We start from the raw sequence: 18,365 nt of genomic DNA, 5'->3' as shown, positions 1-18,365 counted from the left end.
TGCAGCTCGGCGTCTTCTCTTTAAAAGGCCTCCAGACATTTTTCTTGTCCTTTTTAAGGACAACAGGAAACATTTGAAGCGTTAATTTGCAAAAACAGAACCATTTTATTCAGCATCCAAGGTCAAACCAATCAAAATTGATGCTTCTTGTGTTATGTTCCTTTTTTAGCCGGACATGATTCTGATTAATGTCAGCAGGAATGCCCATTAAAAACAGATTTTCATCATTTTGTAAAAACATCTGTTAGTGAGTTATCTGTTTTTGCAGATGATAAGTTCTTCTATTTTTTCCCGAGGTGAAAGCTGCTCAAAGTTTGCTTTTCAGGCTCTAAACTGGCCTCGGGACAAAAGCAGCGGGGCGTTTCTATCATAAAGGAAGTGTTGGGAATAAGCTTTCATAACAGAGACTCTTCTTTAAATCCCACTTTTAAGCCTCTCCATCTCCTATATGAAAGTAATTAACAAACGTTGAGCTGCACATTTTCTTGTACCTGCATTCACCTCACATAGCTTTGGAGTCTGGTGTTTCTCTGCTGTTGATGCTAATGAGATTCTTTAGCTCCACATAAGTATTCAAGAGAGTGCACGCTGTACGCTTGTTAAGCAAATGTCCCTTAAGTTCATTTGGACGTAACACTGGGAATACTTAATAAGGAAGAACAATTCAAGACTTGTTTTGGCACAATTGTGAACTTGTTTTGGTGCGGAGCCAAACTCTGGCCTGTGGGGGAAAGGAAGGAGTCCTGCAGACTTCATTCTGCATGCAGATCATGGATGCGAGTCCTCACGAAGACTCTCTGCTTCACATTGACCTGGACCCTTTGCGAATCCTCTTTGCTTGGGCTCTCAAACTCCCTCTTACTACCGTCTGTTCAGTGAAACGTAGCCTCATATGTTACAGGGCCACATACTGCATGCTACAGTCTTGTTAATATCTTATTGCTGTAAGTCATGCAATGATGTAAGGCATGACTTATGATGATGAATGATGAAATTATGTTTTTTAAATCCATATCGCACCAAATGTACTGAACAGACCTGCACTGCTGTATACATCTTAAGATCAACTTGTCAGAAAATCTGTTATTAAGTGTAAATCCCATAAAATGAGGTGCTAATTTACCATGAGCTGGTAAATCACACATATATGTTTAACCTCTTCCTTTTGTCTCCATTCTCACCTGTTGTAAATGTCTGCAGCAGCTGATGTAACACAGGCTTTTACTAGGAATGTCGCTGCCTTCAACTGCCCTCCTCTGGCTCAACTAAGGTACAGCACCATCACTCCTCAGAAACAACAACCTGCATTATACTGCCACCTTGTGGTTCCTTCTATACTGCTACTCCCCTCCCCAATTTACACGAACAAAGGTAGTCGGAAAACAAAATAACACGTTTTTAATTTGAATCATATCTTCCAGAGATACAAAACAATGTGTCTACAAAAGACTTTGTAACGAGCACAACGTCATGTAATAAGCACAGATATATTACATAACATTACTGTAGTTTTCACAGAACTTCTGGACTATATTCTTCAAACAATAAGTGCATGTGCTGTGGAACGTTCATCAGTTTCGCTGGCCAGAAGTCACGTGACCAGATGAGGAAGTGTCAATAACGACGCTAAAGTGCATGGAAGAAAGGCTGCTACGTGTAAATGTGATCTGAGTCGATGTGTTCGCTATCGGTGTCGGCCGCCTCAGATTTCTCCCCCTCTGTGTAATATCGAGAGCTCTCCTCGCTCGGAACCTTGTTAGTGTTTGCATTAATGGTCTCTGTTTGGTCAGTATCACACTCATTGTCATCTAGAGAGAGGACAGGTTCTTCCACGACCGTCTCTGTGGTGGAGTTTGTGTTTGGAGCATCAGCTCTCGTGCAACTCCTATGACCGCCCGGCATGCTGCGTTCAGAGTCAAAGTCTGAAAGGTCTTTGGAGGAATGCATGGGCTCGGTGTGATCCGGGTACGTCTGTAAAGTGTCAGTGGAGTTGGTGGAACCGGTGATCTGCTCCTTCGCTGTGTTAAAGGACTCGGTAAAGATACTGTCACTGCAGGACTGACTCGCCAAGAGTTCCCCTTCAGACCCACAGGCGTCCACGTAACCGTCTGTATCAGAGGGAGGTTGATGAATGTTATCATCCTTCCCATTTACGGGCTCGGCAGTAGTTTCCACACCTTCAGCCTCTGTGTCTGCATGGATCGAACAAGTTCTCGAGGCTGAACGAGTATCAGAGTTCTCCTCATCGGGTGTAGAGTCGCTTCCTGTCAAACAAGCACAGTGTGTCTCTTTTCTCTGCGTGACGCAAGAGGCATCATGGCAGGTTTGTGTGCAGTCCAAGATCTTTTCCTTTATTTGACCAGGCTCTTTTCCCGGATCTTCCATATGTTCCTCTCGTCCGTTAGCCAGAACTCTCTTCAGACTTTGGGCTTTGGCTATGTACGTTTGGCAAAGCTGATCGTCCGGCATGTGGTTGCCGTGGATCTCAGCCAGCTTCATGTACACCACGTACAGAGCCTCAGGGTTAGTGTGGTCCTCCAGGGCAGCCGCCAGAGCCAAGTGGAAATACCCCACTGCATCAAACGCATCCTGCAGATAGTACACAGGGCAAAATGTACTCATTATGATTTCATTTTCCAGTTTCAAGGATCAAAGATTATGCAAATACAGGCTGTTAGCAAGCCAAAAATGCAAAACATATAAAACATGCAAATTAAACCAAATATCTGCCCTTTGAACAGATCGTGTAGCTGTATCATGGTAGTGCAAGAGTAAACAGCTTTTGTTTGCTTGTCTAACTTTGACCCGGTGCACTCGTGACTCCTGTACCTTGAGTTTGTGCAGAGTGAGATTTCCCAGCCGGCAGTAGACTTTGGTGAAGTAACGAGCCTCGGCCGGGTGCTGCAGGACGGGCGGACACAGAGTCAGGGACTTGAGGTAGTAGTTTTCTGCCATCTCATACTGCCGCAGGCTGTAGTAGACTGTACCCAACCAGTGATAGGCTGATCTCTCATTTATACGTACCCCTGAAGAAAGAACAACAATGGTACTGCTGGATCCATTACAGCAAGGTGTGCAGCTGGACACACACCCCAATTAACAGTGGAGTGTGATAACAGATACGGATCTGCTTCGACTCAGTACCTGTTTTGCTGGCAATCTGAACAGCCAGTGTTGCATACTGCAGTGCCTCTTCCTGCTCACCCTGGGACATCAACAGCTCTGTCAGTTTGCTCAGCAAGCGAAACTCTGAATGGACGTCTTTAACGCTCCGTGCAAAAGGCAGACTGCCATCCTGCAACAAACACGTGAAACGTTTACTTAGTGAGATGACAGGATACATATTCTGAATTTCCGTTAAGATCAATAACGTGTCTGCCAGTCTGTCTGTCTCTGTCTCTGTCTGTGTCTGTGTCTCTGTCTGTCTCTCTGTCTATTCCTGCTCGTGTGTGTTCTCACCCTGAAGAAGGGAAGCGAGGCCATTCTGTTCCTGTGGCCTTTGAAGTAGACGTCTCCTGCCTCCTCGTAGATGCTCATGGCAAAGTGCGGGTCGTTCATCCTCAGGGCCGTCTTCACTGCTGCCTGTTAATCAACCAGGAGTGTTGATTGAACGCATCATTTGTAAATCCATCATGAGAATGTGAATCTGGGCTTCTGTGTGGATTTTTACACGGCTAAAGTTCAAGGAAGTTTTATATTTGGTAAATGAGGCCATGAAAGTGGCAGCTGATTAAGAATGTAGTCAAACTGCGGTCTTGTAGGTCAGGAATTAGGAGCAGCTACACACTAAAGAACACAGGACAAGTCAGGTTGGCTGCTTCTCTTAGATCTTTGCATGTGAGAGAGGCGAGTACATGTCATAACAAAGGCCATTAGAGAGATCAACCGATCTCATCATCATCAACCGTGGACACAAAAAGGCTCCTCACCTGCAGGTACATGTCTGCCAGCTCGTCCTCCTTGATGAGGTAATAGATGCGTCCAACCTGCAGCCAGGTCTCAGACTCCTCCTCTCTCTTCCCCAAGTCGATGGAGATCCTGAGGCTCTGCTTGGTGTAGTCCAGAGACTTACGAGACGATCTATGCCACACAATCCAGAACTGAGAATTAACTAAACTTACAGGTGGCACAGATACAATAGAACAAAGAGAGAGAAACGAGAGAGTAAGAGAGTGGGAAGGAGGGAGAGAGAGAGACTCACTTCTCCGTGTTCAGCGAGAGGTAGAGGCTGCTGAGGATTTCCAGATACTCTCCTTCCAGTCTCTTGTCCTTCAGCTCTCTGGATACTGACGCACAGTGCTCGTAATAGACGATGCTCTGACCGTACAGCATCATGTCTGCATACAGCCGGCTCAGAACCTTGGCCACCACCATCTGACCTGTGACAAACACAGTAAGCAATGTGAAACTAAACTAAAAATCATTATCAATGCTTTGTTTTAGAAAGATAAAACACACTGGGAAGCATTGTTTTGTTCCCTTAATAATCAGATTCCATCAAATAACAGAATTTGCCTTTTTACTTACTTTGCAAGTTTTTGGCGTGTAATGCAATCAGCAGGCCCATTTCATAGCACGCCCTGGTGTCATGGCTTTTCCCTCTGTCTTTGTAGCTCCGCCCCAGCCAGAGGTAGGTCTGAACATGCTCCTCATCTGTGGGGCTTTCCCAAAGCTCCAGGAAAAGGTGCAGGGATCTGTGAAAAACATTCAGATCACCATCAAAAGTTCCCCCCAAAAAGAACACAATGAGTAGAATTTCCTATAAAGCTAGATATCTGACCTGACCAGGAAGCGTTCTGCGAGCCTGGAGGCGCCCACATCCAGTGCCAGGCAGCCCAGGTTGGACAGCGAGAGAGCCTGGTTCCTCTTGTTACCACTTTCCCGGGAGATTTCCAAGGCGCAGTGGAGATGCCAGCCTGCTTCTGGAACGCGACCCTGCCGCCTCAGACACAAAGCCAAGAGGTTGTGGATCACTCCTTGTTGAGTTTGACTGTCTGTACCCTGGACACACAGTTATCACACAACATATTCACAGGGAGAAAAACAACAGCACGATTGCATTGAAAATCTAAAATGCTCATTAATCCAAAAGTGGATTAATCGTATAGAAAAGCATCATGCTTGTTGTACCTGGAGGGAAGTGAGCAGTGGCTGTAGAATGTTCTGTCCCTTCTCCGCCTCGCCTGTTAAGACCAGCAACCAACCCAGCAGCACAGAGGCCTCAAAGCCTTCCTCCTCATTTATATGTCCTCCTGTCTCCACCGCCTTTTGAGCACAGCACACTGCTTTATCATACGCCCCATACTGCTGGTAGACTGTGGCCATGCCCAGGCACAGATCTCTCTGGGTCTTCAGGTCCTCCCCCTGCTCTGCGATGGCCAAGGCTTGTTGAAGGTAAATCACAATCTGTGCAGGAAGCAGGGAGGTTCCTTCCCTCCAGCATGGGTTCAAACGGACAGAGTTCCTGATAAACAACTCGATCCTCTTGAAGGCTTCTTCCAGGGAGTGGTCTTGTCTGGTGTCCAGGCTTAAAGAAGCCAGTGCGAGGTACGGCATGTATTTGCGATGATAGAGCAAGCTCATGAGCCAGTTGAGGTCTAGGGGATGTATGTACTGCCCCTCTGTAGCGGAGAGAGTCATTGACAGGAACTGAAGTCGCTCAACAAAGGGAAGAGCATCATCCGTCTTCCTGTGAAGCAGGAACAGGCTAGAGGCGAGGTAGCAGACGCGAGCCTCAAGGTGTTTGTCGCCCATCACCACCGATCTTCTCAGGAGCAGTTTGAGGAGTTCCACCTCATCGGCAGAGGTGAAGGTGTGGCAGGGGAGGCAGAGGAGGAGGGCGCTGGCCTTCTCCAGGGTCTGGGGAAGCTTGTCTGACATACGCTGCTTCAGGTAGACAGCCGTGAGGTTGGTGAAGAGAGCGATGAGCAGTGGCGTGTCAGAGAAACCATCCACGCAAATGCTCAGAGCCTCCTCGTAGTAAACCCGCGCCTGAGGACAAGTGGAAACGTCTCAGAACATCAAATGTAAACAGCTGAATGATGTTTTGGTTACAACACATTATGAATCACAAACCTGGGAGAACTTGAGCTTCTTGGCACATAGTCTTCCTAGGAGAAAGCACGCACGTCGATGTGCCCAGTGCATGGCCATCCTCTTGGCACACTCCCTGACACTCTCCAGGTGTCCCAATAAGTCCTCCTCACTTCTCCCACTGAAGGTCACAGACATGAAGGAATGTTGCAGGTCATACAGGGGCAGGAAGTCCTCCTAGAAAAAGCAACAAAATAACTAAGAAGCAGCTAAACAGGAGCCCAGCAAGTGGAAAATGTTTTTATATGTGACAGGGTACAAAGTTTGTCCAGAGTTTGACCTGAGGGAGGCACCAGAGGGTTTGTTGTGAACAGTAAGAGGTAACAGCTTTAACATGCTTGACCGGGACTCATCTGACCTGAAAGTGTTCGTGGTTGAGCAGGGTCAGTGTCGGGTCATGGAGCTCCGACTCCTCCCCCTCCCAACTGTTCTCTTCCAAGAATAGAGGTGGGTCTTCCTGGAACTCATCCAACTCTCTGAACGTGTCGTCAAGGGTGAAGGATAGGCGCTCTCCCTCCCGCGGCAGGAGATTGTAGGAGTGGTAATGGGACAGACGAGGAGAGGATTGAGAGACGGAGGGGCGAGGGGAGGACTGGTATGGCGGTGTCCCAGTGCTTTTCTCTGAGATGACACTCTGTCGGGCACTCGCAGGAACCTTGTGCTCTAGAAGAATCCAGAAATATGACAGTGTAACAGGGCAGATTATAGAAGCTTTAATGTAAATGTATCTTTTTCCCTTCTCATTTGGAACACATGCAGTTATCAAGCTCTTTCAAAGCATTACCATGTGTTGGCTGATTCCTGATATACATGAAGTCAGAATCATCCAGTCTGTCTGAAAGCACACAAAGTAAATAGCTATTTAGGAAACAAGCCGCAGGTCTGACATCAAACCAAACATGACCTCTGTTTCAGTTATGACATGAACCCTGGCACTTCTTTACCGAGCCTGTATACAGAGCTGATATCGGTCGAGAAGAGTCTCTCCAAAAGGCTGCTGTCGCTTGGCTCAGAGCTACAGGGGTTAACCTGAGCCAGGGCGGCCCTCTCCTCCTTAGTCAGAAAGACCAATTGTCCGTCTCTGTATGAGGGACACAAAGGCAGCATTATTATTTCGGCTCAGTCTCTCCGGCCTCCTCACCCGATCCTCCCCCTCCAGACTGCAAATACACTAAACTGGCTTTCATAAAGATTAGCAGCAGACTGTAAACAAGTTTGGAATAGCTACTTGTTTTGGTGTTGTGTTCAAGTTTAATCTAATTCACTATGCGCCAGAAAATAACACGCCGTCAACTGATATCCCTGAGATGACAAAATTGGATTCAATACAATTTAAATGGTTTAAATAATGCTCACAAAGGTTGGATTTCCAGAGGCTTGACATGGGCCTTGTGTACAAATCCAGTGTGTCCTGTGGAGGTGTGTGTGCCAATGAACACGGCCAGACTTCGGACGAGCAGACCCTGGATCTCCACTACGTCCCCTTGACTCAGCTGGACTTCCTCTTGCCCCAGCGGACTGTAGTCCACCACGGCCACACACGAACCCGTCACTGCCAGGTGTGATGTGAGAGAATGAGATAGACTTGTGAAATCCCTCTATACCATAACCCTTAAAATTAATTTGTAATTACATCATGATTGGTATAATTCCCTATTTTTGTTTACAGCTGCAAGGTCCATTAATCAAACTAAACTAAGTTGAATTCACCACTCAGTACTCTTTCATACTACGTGTATTACCGATATGTATTTGTTTTGTAATCAGTTGCCACTCGTTACTAGATACTGGTATGGGTCCTGTCCCTTTAGGAAAAAGGCGCTCATGAGTGACGTCATCACGATACCGCGCGAGAGACTTTTACCGCGCGAGGTACGAAAAGATATTGAAAGGATGTGAAACGAAAAACGCCGGCGGCTGTTTGGGAGAAATCTTCGTCGCGTGTGGTTTAAATTCTGGTAATTTGGCGCAATATTCTGTCCAAACAGCGGTATGTGTGTGAAACTGTAGTTGGAGTGTCGTTAATGTCAAGAACAGCGTGGATGTATGAAGAGCTAATGCCGGCTGCTGAGTGACATGACGAGGTGCTGGATTAGCAGGTCAGTTCTAAGGAAAATGTCTTCTGTGTATGCTCCTGTTTGTGTTTGTACTATTACTGGAAAGATAAACTTTGGTCATCCACTTTGTAAAGTTTGGTTTTTCGTTGTCGTTGCTCATGGCAGAGAGGTTGTACACCCAGGCCAGAAGTAACACAAGTGTAAAGTAATTACATAGTTTTGTATATAATGTTAAAGGAAACGTTGTTGATTGTAAGTGTCATTTTAATGCTTAGCTTTGTCATGTAACAACATTGTCACTCATATTTTGTACTTTGGTTTATAGGTTATTGTTTATTGATTGTGGTTTGTAGTTGTGACTCCTGGGAAGCTTTAAGTCCCCAGCTTGATATTGGAACTGGGTAAATTATTATAATTTCGGAATAAATGTCATTTGGCTTTCCCTGACAAAATATGGTTTTGACTTTATGTAGGAAAATCAATGAGATATCCCTTTAACAATCTTTGAATGACAACATTCAGCATGTGTTTAGTGTGAATGTGCTGGATGTTTTACCTATAGGGTGTTCAAATGGTTCTTTTTCTGTTGGTGAGCATCCAGCAAATCCTGGGTACTTCCTCAGGAACCACCTGACCAAACAGGAAGCACAGATTAAACAGGATAATGCCATCCACCAGCTAATGGGTACAAATGGGTTTTCACACCATTTTTTTGTAAACAGCGAAATTGCTAATTTGTGGAAACGTATTTACTTACTGATAGAAGGGATACGGCAAAGGCTGCATGGACTGGACCGGTACTAAGCCGTGAAGCCCAGTGGAGAGCAAGGTGCCCTCCCACATGCTGTCCTGCCCCGTGTTCCTCACCGTCAACAGGTCGTTCTTTTTGAATGACAACTGCTCTTCGTCGTCCTCATTCTCCTCACTTTTAGACAGTGCCTTGGCAAAGAAGGATCCTGCAAAGACATGGATGGACGTGAACATGCAGAGGGAGACCGACCACCGCCCAAGCTCCCACACACATACACAACAAAGCAATGTTACTAAAAGTCCGTTAAGTTACGGCTCTGTGAAACTCAGACAAATCCGGAGCCGTCATTCAGTCACAAGGGGATTGATGGAGGTTTCATATCCTCCTATTAAGTTAATGCAATTCCCATCGCTGTTTGCCAGTGCTGCATTGTTAATATACGTTTCCGTGAAGCTTTATGACTCAGGGAGTGAGAGGGGGGAGTAGTAGTGTCTGCTCTGCCCAGACAGGAGAAAATCAATACTCTGTACTTTCTTGACGGCACATGGTGTAATACTTTTGCTTAGAAAGCAAAGATACATTTTGCAATACATAGGGAATCGTAGCAAAATGTTGTCCAGTTTCAAGTTGTAGTGGAAATTCTAGAGAAAACAAAGAGCAATGGTGATCACGAATAGGAATGTAATTATATGGCTGACTTGTAACGAGAGGTGTGTTGTAGTTTGAAGTGAGCGGCGTGCCATATTAGGCTCCAATTGCAATAAGCGGGCCCCAATCATGTCAGTCGGGCTTCATTAGGGTTAATCGGGGTCAGAGAAAAAAAAGAACAAAAGAAATTGCATTAAATCGCAGCCGCAGTTTGTTACTGAATAATAGAAGTGAAAAGTATCCAAGGTAGTTATAAACGTAACTGTTAAGAACTGTTCATGAAGTGGATCATCAGTGTTGATGTTCTTCAGAGTTTCTGTAATGTGACTGATCTGCCTGTGCAGTATCACGGCTTTACTGACCCTCCTGATGTAATAGTCCCAGGTAGAGGGTTGCTAGATGTTCCTCGTCCACTGTTACGTTGATTTCCAAGTCGCTGAGGAGCTCCTGGTCCAACCAGATGGACTGATCACACAGGAAGTTCTCCAAGCAGCGGGACACATAGCCTAGAGAACATAAAGTACATCTGTTAGCATGAGGAAAGACAGAAAAGGCCCCGCCGACAGACACAGACGGTCGCAGTCTCACCTAAAGCCAGGTAAGTTGAAAACTTCCAGATCTCCTCCACAGTCTTGAACGTGAGGACAAAGCTGTCCTTCTCGGCATGGACTGACACCAGACGGGCAGACAGGTCCTGCAGAGACGAAGCTCATCAGTATGACATTTGTTCCATTTCATTGCGTCAAATCATGTCATGGTTCCTGATGTAACTGACCTTAAAGAGCTGGATGACATCCTGGCTGTTGCTCTCCACCACCCGGAGCCGCGTGCGAAGCGCCTCCTGCAGGACCCGGTCAGGAAGTACACTGGACCGCCTCTGCCCGGTGAACAGCAGCACGATTTCTGGATGTGACACAAGATTATAGCCATGATTAATCATAAATATAAAAATGAAAGCATTTTTTATTTTTTTATTTTGTGGAGTGACGTGCCAACGAACACATCCCAATGTCGTATTGCAATAAGGTCGTGTTGCAGTCGAGGGTTTGTGTCCGTTATCGCTGTACAAATAAACTAAGACTACGATAGCACAGTGAGCAAAGAGAGAGAAGACTTCCACAAGTTCATTAAAGGATTTTTAGTGGAGTTAATGTTTCATTGAAATGCATTGTGTGCATAATGTTTTCCCTCAGAGGACTACCAAAGCTATTAGAGCTCTAACTGGACTCTCAGTGTGGCCATTTAAATCCATTTGAGAGGAAGAACCTGAAGGAAATTGATGGATGGAACTAACTGCTGAGCCAGGAAAACATAAGTGAACAGGGAAGCGTGCATCATCTCGTAGCATATGCACGCTGAGGTATAAATTGGACGTGATGTATGTGAAATATAAGTAGTTTAGACTGGATAATGGCTAAAGCATAAACAAGTCAAAGAGTGAACTATGGCAAACAAGTACCTGAGGAGTATTTGTCTCCAACGCCCAGCGAGATAGTACTTCCTTTAGGGAAGGCTTCTTTCCTCTTCCAGTAACTCTCTTGCTCCACTCCTCCTTCACCTGATTCCACCGCTGGGCCATCCTCCTCCACACCTGAACAGGAAACACAATCAGAAAAACAAAACAAACACTGGGTCACAGAGCTTATCTGAGGTAACGGCCTCGGCGCCTATCATGTGTTCTCTAGGCCAGTGTCTTGTTCATAGAAGCAGGTGTGTGGTAACTGGAAACAGTCTAATCAAGAGGGTCATCTCAAGTATGCTGCCATTATGACGCAGGGTCGAGACTGTCTCGCAGATTTAGCTGGAAATGTTACCAGATGACACCAGATGAAAACAGCAATTTCTGAGTAAATGTGTGTTTTAAGTCGTGACACAGCCTCAACATGTGACTTTAAGGGTCCTCTGCAGTTAGTAAGTGTGCTTTACAACCGAACATAAACAGGATCCAAATCAATTTCAAGTCTATAAATATCAGAAGGATGGTTGCAAATAATAGCTGATAACTGCAGCAGAGCGGCGACGGGCTTCCCCTGATTTGTCCCATTGTGCAGGAGAGGATGTCCCAAACACTTCCTCAGTGACCACATGTGCTCCACCACGGCTCCCTCTCAAATTAGACTCACCATAGTGTTTGGGCTTTACACTAATACAGGGTTTTCTGATAAGCCGATGATTTAGACTAGATTGAGTTGTTCTCCCACAGCTCATACTCTACCTTGAGTCATGATGTCATGTCCCGGGAAGTGTTCATTTGATCCACCAAAGGTGTACGGTGGTTCCCTCCAAAGAGCATCCAGCTCAGCGGGAGAGATGTCTGTGAAGATGGGAACAGACAGGCGTTTGGTTGAGTGGTTGAGACAATAAGCTGCGAGTTAGTAGAGTTAAGGTCACTGGAAGGAAAGAGAGTGTACTGGGAATGCTGGGGTGGAGCCATAGGTTAGTGTCAGGAGTTAACAGGGTTTTGGGGGATACAGAAGGCAAGATCCAGCTCAGACACACACACTGCTGGATCATACAGCTGCCTTGCTCATGATCACTCACAGCACAGTCACATGTTGGCACACATACAGGCTCACGACAGCCCAGTATGCTGGATTTAAAAGTTTGTGTTTGTTAACGGATAAAACATTCTTCCCTTCTTTTTCCACAAACTGACGAACATGCTTTGTCAGCGTAGAGGACACAAAACACGTTATCTGGACAAGCGTTCACAACAGAGAACAATGCAACAAAAGGGCGCACAACTTACAATACAATGCAACGTGACATTACGCAGAAGAACACAACAGCCTATTCTTTCGCGTCCTACAGTATCCACAACACAGAGCATGGTTAGGACCAACGGGGACTGCTTGACACAAGCACGGTCATGCTGCTATGTCAGGAACACACCCCTTCCCCTTTACCTTCGTGGCTAAGTGTGTTACCCATGGTGTGTATAGACCTACGCTCCTGTCTATGTGAGTGCGGCGGTCCTTCTCATGACCGCGCAGTAGCACAGAGAGGAGAGCAGGCTGGGACCGACCTGTGAAGGACGAGAGGCAGACTTTGATGAGAGGTCCACAGCAGCAGCAGCTGAGCAGCGGTCTGCAGCAACAAGACGCCATCTGGCCCAAGACCCGGCAGCTCCGGGAGATCAATGCCATCCCACCGGCTCCCCCAGCCTCTTTAACAACTCCCTCTCTGGACAGGACAAGCCCCCCCCCGTTTCCCTTCCTATGTCGGTGTTCCCTTGCCTGTCCCGCTCACTCTCTCCCCTCACTGCTTAGTATTTACTGGATGTGTCTCCTCTCTCCTCCCCACGCTTTATCTCTCCTGCTCTCCGTCTGGGTCTCCCTCTTTTTGTAACCCCTCGGTCTCTTGAATTCTCCATCTCCCTCCTCCCACCAGCCTCTCTCCTCTCTCTCTCCCTCTCTCTCTCTCTCCCTCTCTCTCTGTCTCTCTCTCTCGCCTCACTAGCTGGCCGTGTGTGAATGCACAAAGCACTCTGCAGATTGGGATGAGTGTGTGGGGGGCAGGCCTCAGTGAGAGTTTCCCTATATGCTGTGTGTGTGGGTCAGCTAAAATATGCACGGTATGTGTGTCACAATGTGTGTTTGTGAATCTGTGCTAATGTGTGTGTGTGTGTGTTGCAGAGACAATGTACTGCTGAGCCGCTGTAAGGCAATGCCACATAGGGACACACCGCAAGGTCACAGTAAAGCGGGCAGGAGCTGCGTGATGGCAGAGATCAACCCACACTTTATTCACATCACACTAGCCAATGCAAAATATGCCAGTAACACGCGTGACATCATCACGGCAGCATGATGTGACATCACCCTATGAGCTTTTCAGAGAGGAAAGGATGGATTTCAGAAGAGTTTTATGGGTGAAGACTCCATATGAAGAAGATACTGAATAGATGAGGATGATGTTTATACTGGACTAAATGTGCTGAGGCATGCTTTCACTACGTTTCAGATTCTTAAAGGGACAGCTCATTTTCATAGACCCTCTTACTCTGACACTCTATTACAAACTCTTAAAAGAGGAGGGAAGCATTTGCAGGTCAGATTATGAGGGCAGACTAAGTATAGATTGTTTTTCTTTGTTTATTGCTGTTTGTTTTTTAAACCATTTCCAATACCAGACTCAGCCAGAGCGAGCAATATCCATATACATCTGCTGAGTAAATCCACACCACAAATGATTGGTTATGAACAGTTATCAGCTGTGGTTTTGTGTTCTCTGATAGCTTAAGTGCATAAATGGAGGAAACAATAAGCTGGAGTGTGGACATGCACTTATTGTTAGAGGGTAAGAGAACCAACCAGCCTTTGGTTATAGAGTAGGGTTAGGTCATATCATATTAATTCATATATCCATGCTATACTTCTATATTGCTGTGATTGACGTGTTGGTTAGGCCCTCAGCTGTAGCAACAATCCTACCACCCCATGTTTCCCCAACAACTGCTGCTGAGTGAAACATAGTCTTTTCAACGTATCACTTTAAAAGTTCAGAATTGTGTTGAGTTGTAATAGAATGGTTGAGATTTATATCATGGCTGGCAGAAACACCCAGAGGATATTTCTATGGCGAACCTTATCTCTACCTTATATCATCAACAGCTTATCTGATGAATAAGTGCTTTTGTGGCTATTATGTCTTGTATTATGTATGTCTGCTTCAAGGTCCTTCTGTTCAAGTTCAACCTCCTCAGCTGAGTGGCCTTCTTTGTGATCAGATAAGAGCTGAAGTTCCACTGCAGCTGAAACCTCACTACGCCTCCACAAACTGCACTTTATAGTCAATTTAAAAGATTTATTTCATTCCAAACTCTCTGAAACTCTCTGGATTTGCAGGACTACTGGTAGTATCCTCACACCCTCTTTGGCTCTATTTCTTGATGTAAGTTAGGGATTTCAGTGTGTTGTGCGTTTGCTTTTGTTTTCAGAGGGGAAACGAGTGGTTGGCTTGTGGATTTACTTCTGCTAAGCTCTGACACCTTCCCCCAAAAGACTTCAGAGCAGAATGTGGGCAGACGCTCCATAACTGCACACCTGGTCGCTTTATAACACAAGCAGTCATGACTTTTACTTGCTAAATTGTATAATTGCAGAATTGTTGACTTATTATAAAGCCTTTATATGTATACAATATAAAGAGAAGGATTTACACCAGTCATGTTTTTTTCACAGCCAGGCAATTAATAATTTAGTGGGCCTCGTTTGAAACTGCCTCAAAATTTGCTTCGCATTACAGGAAGGACATATGCATGATGTAGGACATGATGTCATCTGCCACTGTTTGAATTTGTTTATCTCAAAGAACCTGTCAAAGCCGAAACACAAGCGTAGAATATCTCCATTGTTTCTGTCCTTTTCTAGCCCATACACACATTACACAGGCTCATATCAGCGTCTGGAACCACGTTCAGACTCTACATGTTGTTTTTGTGACCGAATGCTGATTATTGAATCTGTGTGTGCGTGTGTCTTGTGGCAGTAAACAGGCTGGAGGAGTGTCAGGGCAACAGCCTCTCGGCTCCGTTTCCCATGGTGCATTAGAATGTGTCTAATCTAATAAACACAGGCCCTTCAAGGCTGATATCAATGGTCATAAGTTAGACATTTGGAGCTTCTAAAGCTGCATCAAAGACAACAGTTGCCCGCGGTGACAATTTACATACTGCCACTAAATCTGTGTTAAAGCATAAAGCCTACAGGCAGAACATTTAAACTGATGGATGTTCTATCTGTTGTTTCTCAGTGTCCAAACCTCCCTCCTCTGAATACACACACGTGTTGTTATTGTTACTTTAAAGTCTTGTGTTACATTCCATATGATTAAAGGCATTTCAGCCTCAAACATACAAACAGCCTTTTAACGACAGGGTTTGATGAACTTAACAGCCGCGTAAATGACCACAGTCGCCACGCAGTTTCAAAATGCGGCAAAGGCTAAACTGCAATCGTGACACTCAGCAGTCCATGACAATAACATTCAAACTAATGAGAAACATATGGTGTCAACACAGAGCGGCTGTGTTCAAGCAGGGCTGTCTGAGGTGTGTGTGTGTGTGTGTGTGTGTGTGTGTGTGTAGAATGTGGGTTAATAGATTTGGAATATGTGGCATGGGGGGATAGGAGAGAACATCAGCTGTAGCAGAGAGAAACATGAGACGGAGGTTATGGACTCTAAGTTTAGACTAACCCCCCGTTAGCTCCCTCACATGCCTGTGTGTCTAGGTCAGAGAGCTCCCTGCAGGGAGATTCCCGCACCGTTGCATAAGGGCATTTGTACTCTAAAACAGCCTAAGAGGAACTATAATGTCAAATCTACTGATGTGGCATTTTGAAGTGATCATTTGATTATTACAGCCTCTTATCAGTGCTGCTATCGTCTGCTATCAGTGGGAAACACTGATTCAGGTTGTGGAGTAAGAGTCCAAACTGTGTGGGAGCGTTTGCATACTTTATCAAAACAACAGTGCACATAATACAGAAGTAAAAGAATTACTGAACGATCACTTTTTACTTTTTACATTCTTCACTTTGTGGTCTGACAAGTTCTATGGTTGTTATGACCAAACACAAAGTACAGCCGTGTAAATTTAATGAACAGCTACGCTCGGACAGACAGATAAAAAGCAAAAGAATGCAACTCTTACCTCTGTCTTGGTGCCGGCGCTTCCCTCACTTCATTCCTAAGGTGCGTGGCAGAGAGTGTGTGTGTGTAGGTATGTTTGTGTCTGTGTGTGCCCTGGTTTACAGTCTAAAGAGTGAAGGATCTCATAGCAGCTGTAGTAATCATTGTCATTACCCACAGAGGCAAAGAGAAGGAAACAGCAAAAGACTCCTGAGTATGTACGTAGGTCAGCCTGTGAGTGTGTGAGTGAGTGTGTGAGTGTTTCCTACAGAGGCTCCCCCAGTCCGCATGTCACTGACAGAGGAAGTTTGCTGTAACTCCTCCCCTCATTTCTTTATTTCTTTAGGACAAGGGCACAGCCTCTCTCTCTCTCTCTCCCTCTCTCTCTCTCCCCCCCCCCCCCCCTCCCTGTCACTCTGTCTCTCTCTCTCTCTCTCTCTCTCTCTCTCTTGGTCACCCCTGAAGCACACACACACACACACACACACTGTGTCACAGAAAGACATTTATGTTGTAATCCAGGCTCCTTTAACCCAATTCTGCACCACCCACCTGTGTGTTTCCTCTGTGCAGTAAACACAAGCGGCTTCCTCATTCCCTCACACCAGTCTCACCAGTTCAGTGCGACAGGTAAAAGGCACAAGCGTCTCACCATTCTTCATTCCAGACGTGTGTTGCCTGTGCACATCAGTCCTGCCCATCGGCTCTACATTCCACCAGGACAGTTTGGAAGCGCCACCAACATGCAGTCCACCTTTAATCACGGCCTCACTCCCCCCTTTCTGCCTCACCGTGTGTGTGTGTGTGTGTGTGTGTGTGTGTGTGTGCTCTCTTTATCATTGACTCACTTCCATTTCTGGGTCATGTCCGTCCCTATCTGTGTGAAGGGAGATAATAATCCCAGGGGTGCTGCTGCTGCTGCTGCTGCTGCTGCGTTGCTTTCTTGTGTTTTTTGCCTGCTTAGTTAAATATAAACCGTGGTGATTGTGTATCCACAGCCCCCCGATGCACCGCGACAAAGTCACCCTGAACACAGAATATCAGCCCTGCACATGGGATCATGCAACACTGCAGGACACACACCATTTACTCTGCTCTGCTGGCAGGAGTGAGCGAGTGTGGGAGCAGATTACTGAGGGATGAACGAGTGAGTATGTAATGAGAAATAAATGACTTGCTGAATGAATGGATTAGTGAGTGAAGTAATGAATGGATTGATAAGTAAGTAAGTGAACGAGCGAGCAAGGAAGTGAACGAGTGAGTGGACAAACGGAGCGAGTGAGTTAATTGAGGAGTTAATGGGTATGTGGCTGAGGAAACAGAAAAAGGTTTGTGATTCCAGCTTGGCGGCGTCTTTGCATGTGTGTGTGTGCGTGCCTGTGTGTGTGCATATGCCTGACCGTGCGCAAAGGACAAAGGACAGGAATTAAGAGGGTTAGTGAAAAATGCAGCGTAGTGCTGATCAGCGGGAGCGATGGTGACAAAAGACGCTCTAGTCTACGTGCAATGATTAAGCCTCACAATGATACAACACATGCAGCAACACAACGCACTGCAGCAACACAAGACCCGCCATCATGTCTGCACCATCATGTGACAGTGCATCGCGAAAAAAAGCCTCATTTGTGCCTGGTGTTGCTTTTAAGGAAGCTCTAAGGAAGCTGTTTCCAGTTTCAGGGCCCTAAGAAGGAAAATCATGACATCATCAGTGCACCGGTTTATTCCAGCAAAAATAAATATCAGTTGAAGATCAACCTCCGTGTCAATTAGAGGGCAGAGGCTGGTGGAGGTGCGTTCACAGACAGCGTGAACACTGTGCCGACACCATGGCCTCCTGCCATGGTGCCTTCAGTGCACAGGAAGTCTACCTTCCTGTTTTTCTGCCCGGTCAGTTTGGAGGACAAAAGCATAAGGCAGGATTGACACTGGAGCACAATCAACACCCGCCACACGCCAGGTCCACAGGGCAGCCGCCCACACGGGGATTACACGCACGCACGCACGCACGCACGCACACACACACACACACACACACACACACACTGAGGGAGCTGCATTTATACTGTCAATCATTAAACTCATCTCTGATCCTTATCAACTCTTATCAAAGGGTCAGCCATTCAGAGCAATTTAGCAAATGTAGTAAAGACATAAAATCAGAGGAATTCAGGCCACTTCTCATG

At 46.0% G+C, this 18,365-nt stretch overlaps 1 protein-coding gene across 3 annotated transcripts; it reads right to left on the bottom strand.

Moving 5' to 3' along the window:
• Positions 1–1,374: 1,374 nt before the first annotated feature.
• Positions 1,375–16,792, bottom strand: sh3tc2 (SH3 domain and tetratricopeptide repeats 2). Of its 3 annotated transcripts, none has more exons than XM_076162747.1 (22): positions 16,735–16,792; positions 11,765–11,863; positions 11,009–11,140; positions 10,325–10,452; positions 10,138–10,243; positions 9,912–10,055; positions 8,908–9,106; positions 8,707–8,780; positions 7,450–7,645; positions 7,038–7,174; positions 6,878–6,928; positions 6,452–6,756; positions 6,076–6,270; positions 5,131–5,991; positions 4,781–5,001; positions 4,528–4,694; positions 4,202–4,379; positions 3,930–4,080; positions 3,460–3,582; positions 3,145–3,295; positions 2,830–3,026; positions 1,375–2,589 (listed from the first exon to the last, which is right to left on the bottom strand). In XM_076162747.1, exons 1-22 carry the CDS (start codon positions 16,775–16,777, stop codon positions 1,651–1,653), a joined length of 4,797 nt encoding a protein of 1,598 aa, XP_076018862.1. In that variant the 5' UTR covers positions 16,778–16,792; the 3' UTR covers positions 1,375–1,650. The 3 variants fall into 3 exon arrangements, with proteins under 3 accessions (XP_076018862.1, XP_076018863.1, XP_076018861.1); XM_076162748.1 differs by lacking the exon at positions 16,735–16,792 and adding an exon at positions 16,205–16,511; XM_076162746.1 differs by lacking the exon at positions 16,735–16,792 and adding an exon at positions 12,575–12,710.
• Positions 16,793–18,365: the final 1,573 nt, after the last annotated feature.

This window comes from Genypterus blacodes, unplaced genomic scaffold, assembly GCF_046128005.1.
Source record: "Genypterus blacodes isolate CSIRO-AG114 ecotype Tasmania unplaced genomic scaffold, CSIRO-AGI_Gbla_v1 ptg000128l_1, whole genome shotgun sequence".
In the NCBI taxonomy this organism is placed as follows: Eukaryota; Metazoa; Chordata; class Actinopteri; order Ophidiiformes; family Ophidiidae; genus Genypterus; species Genypterus blacodes.
This window is presented reverse-complemented; position numbering and strand designations above follow the sequence as displayed.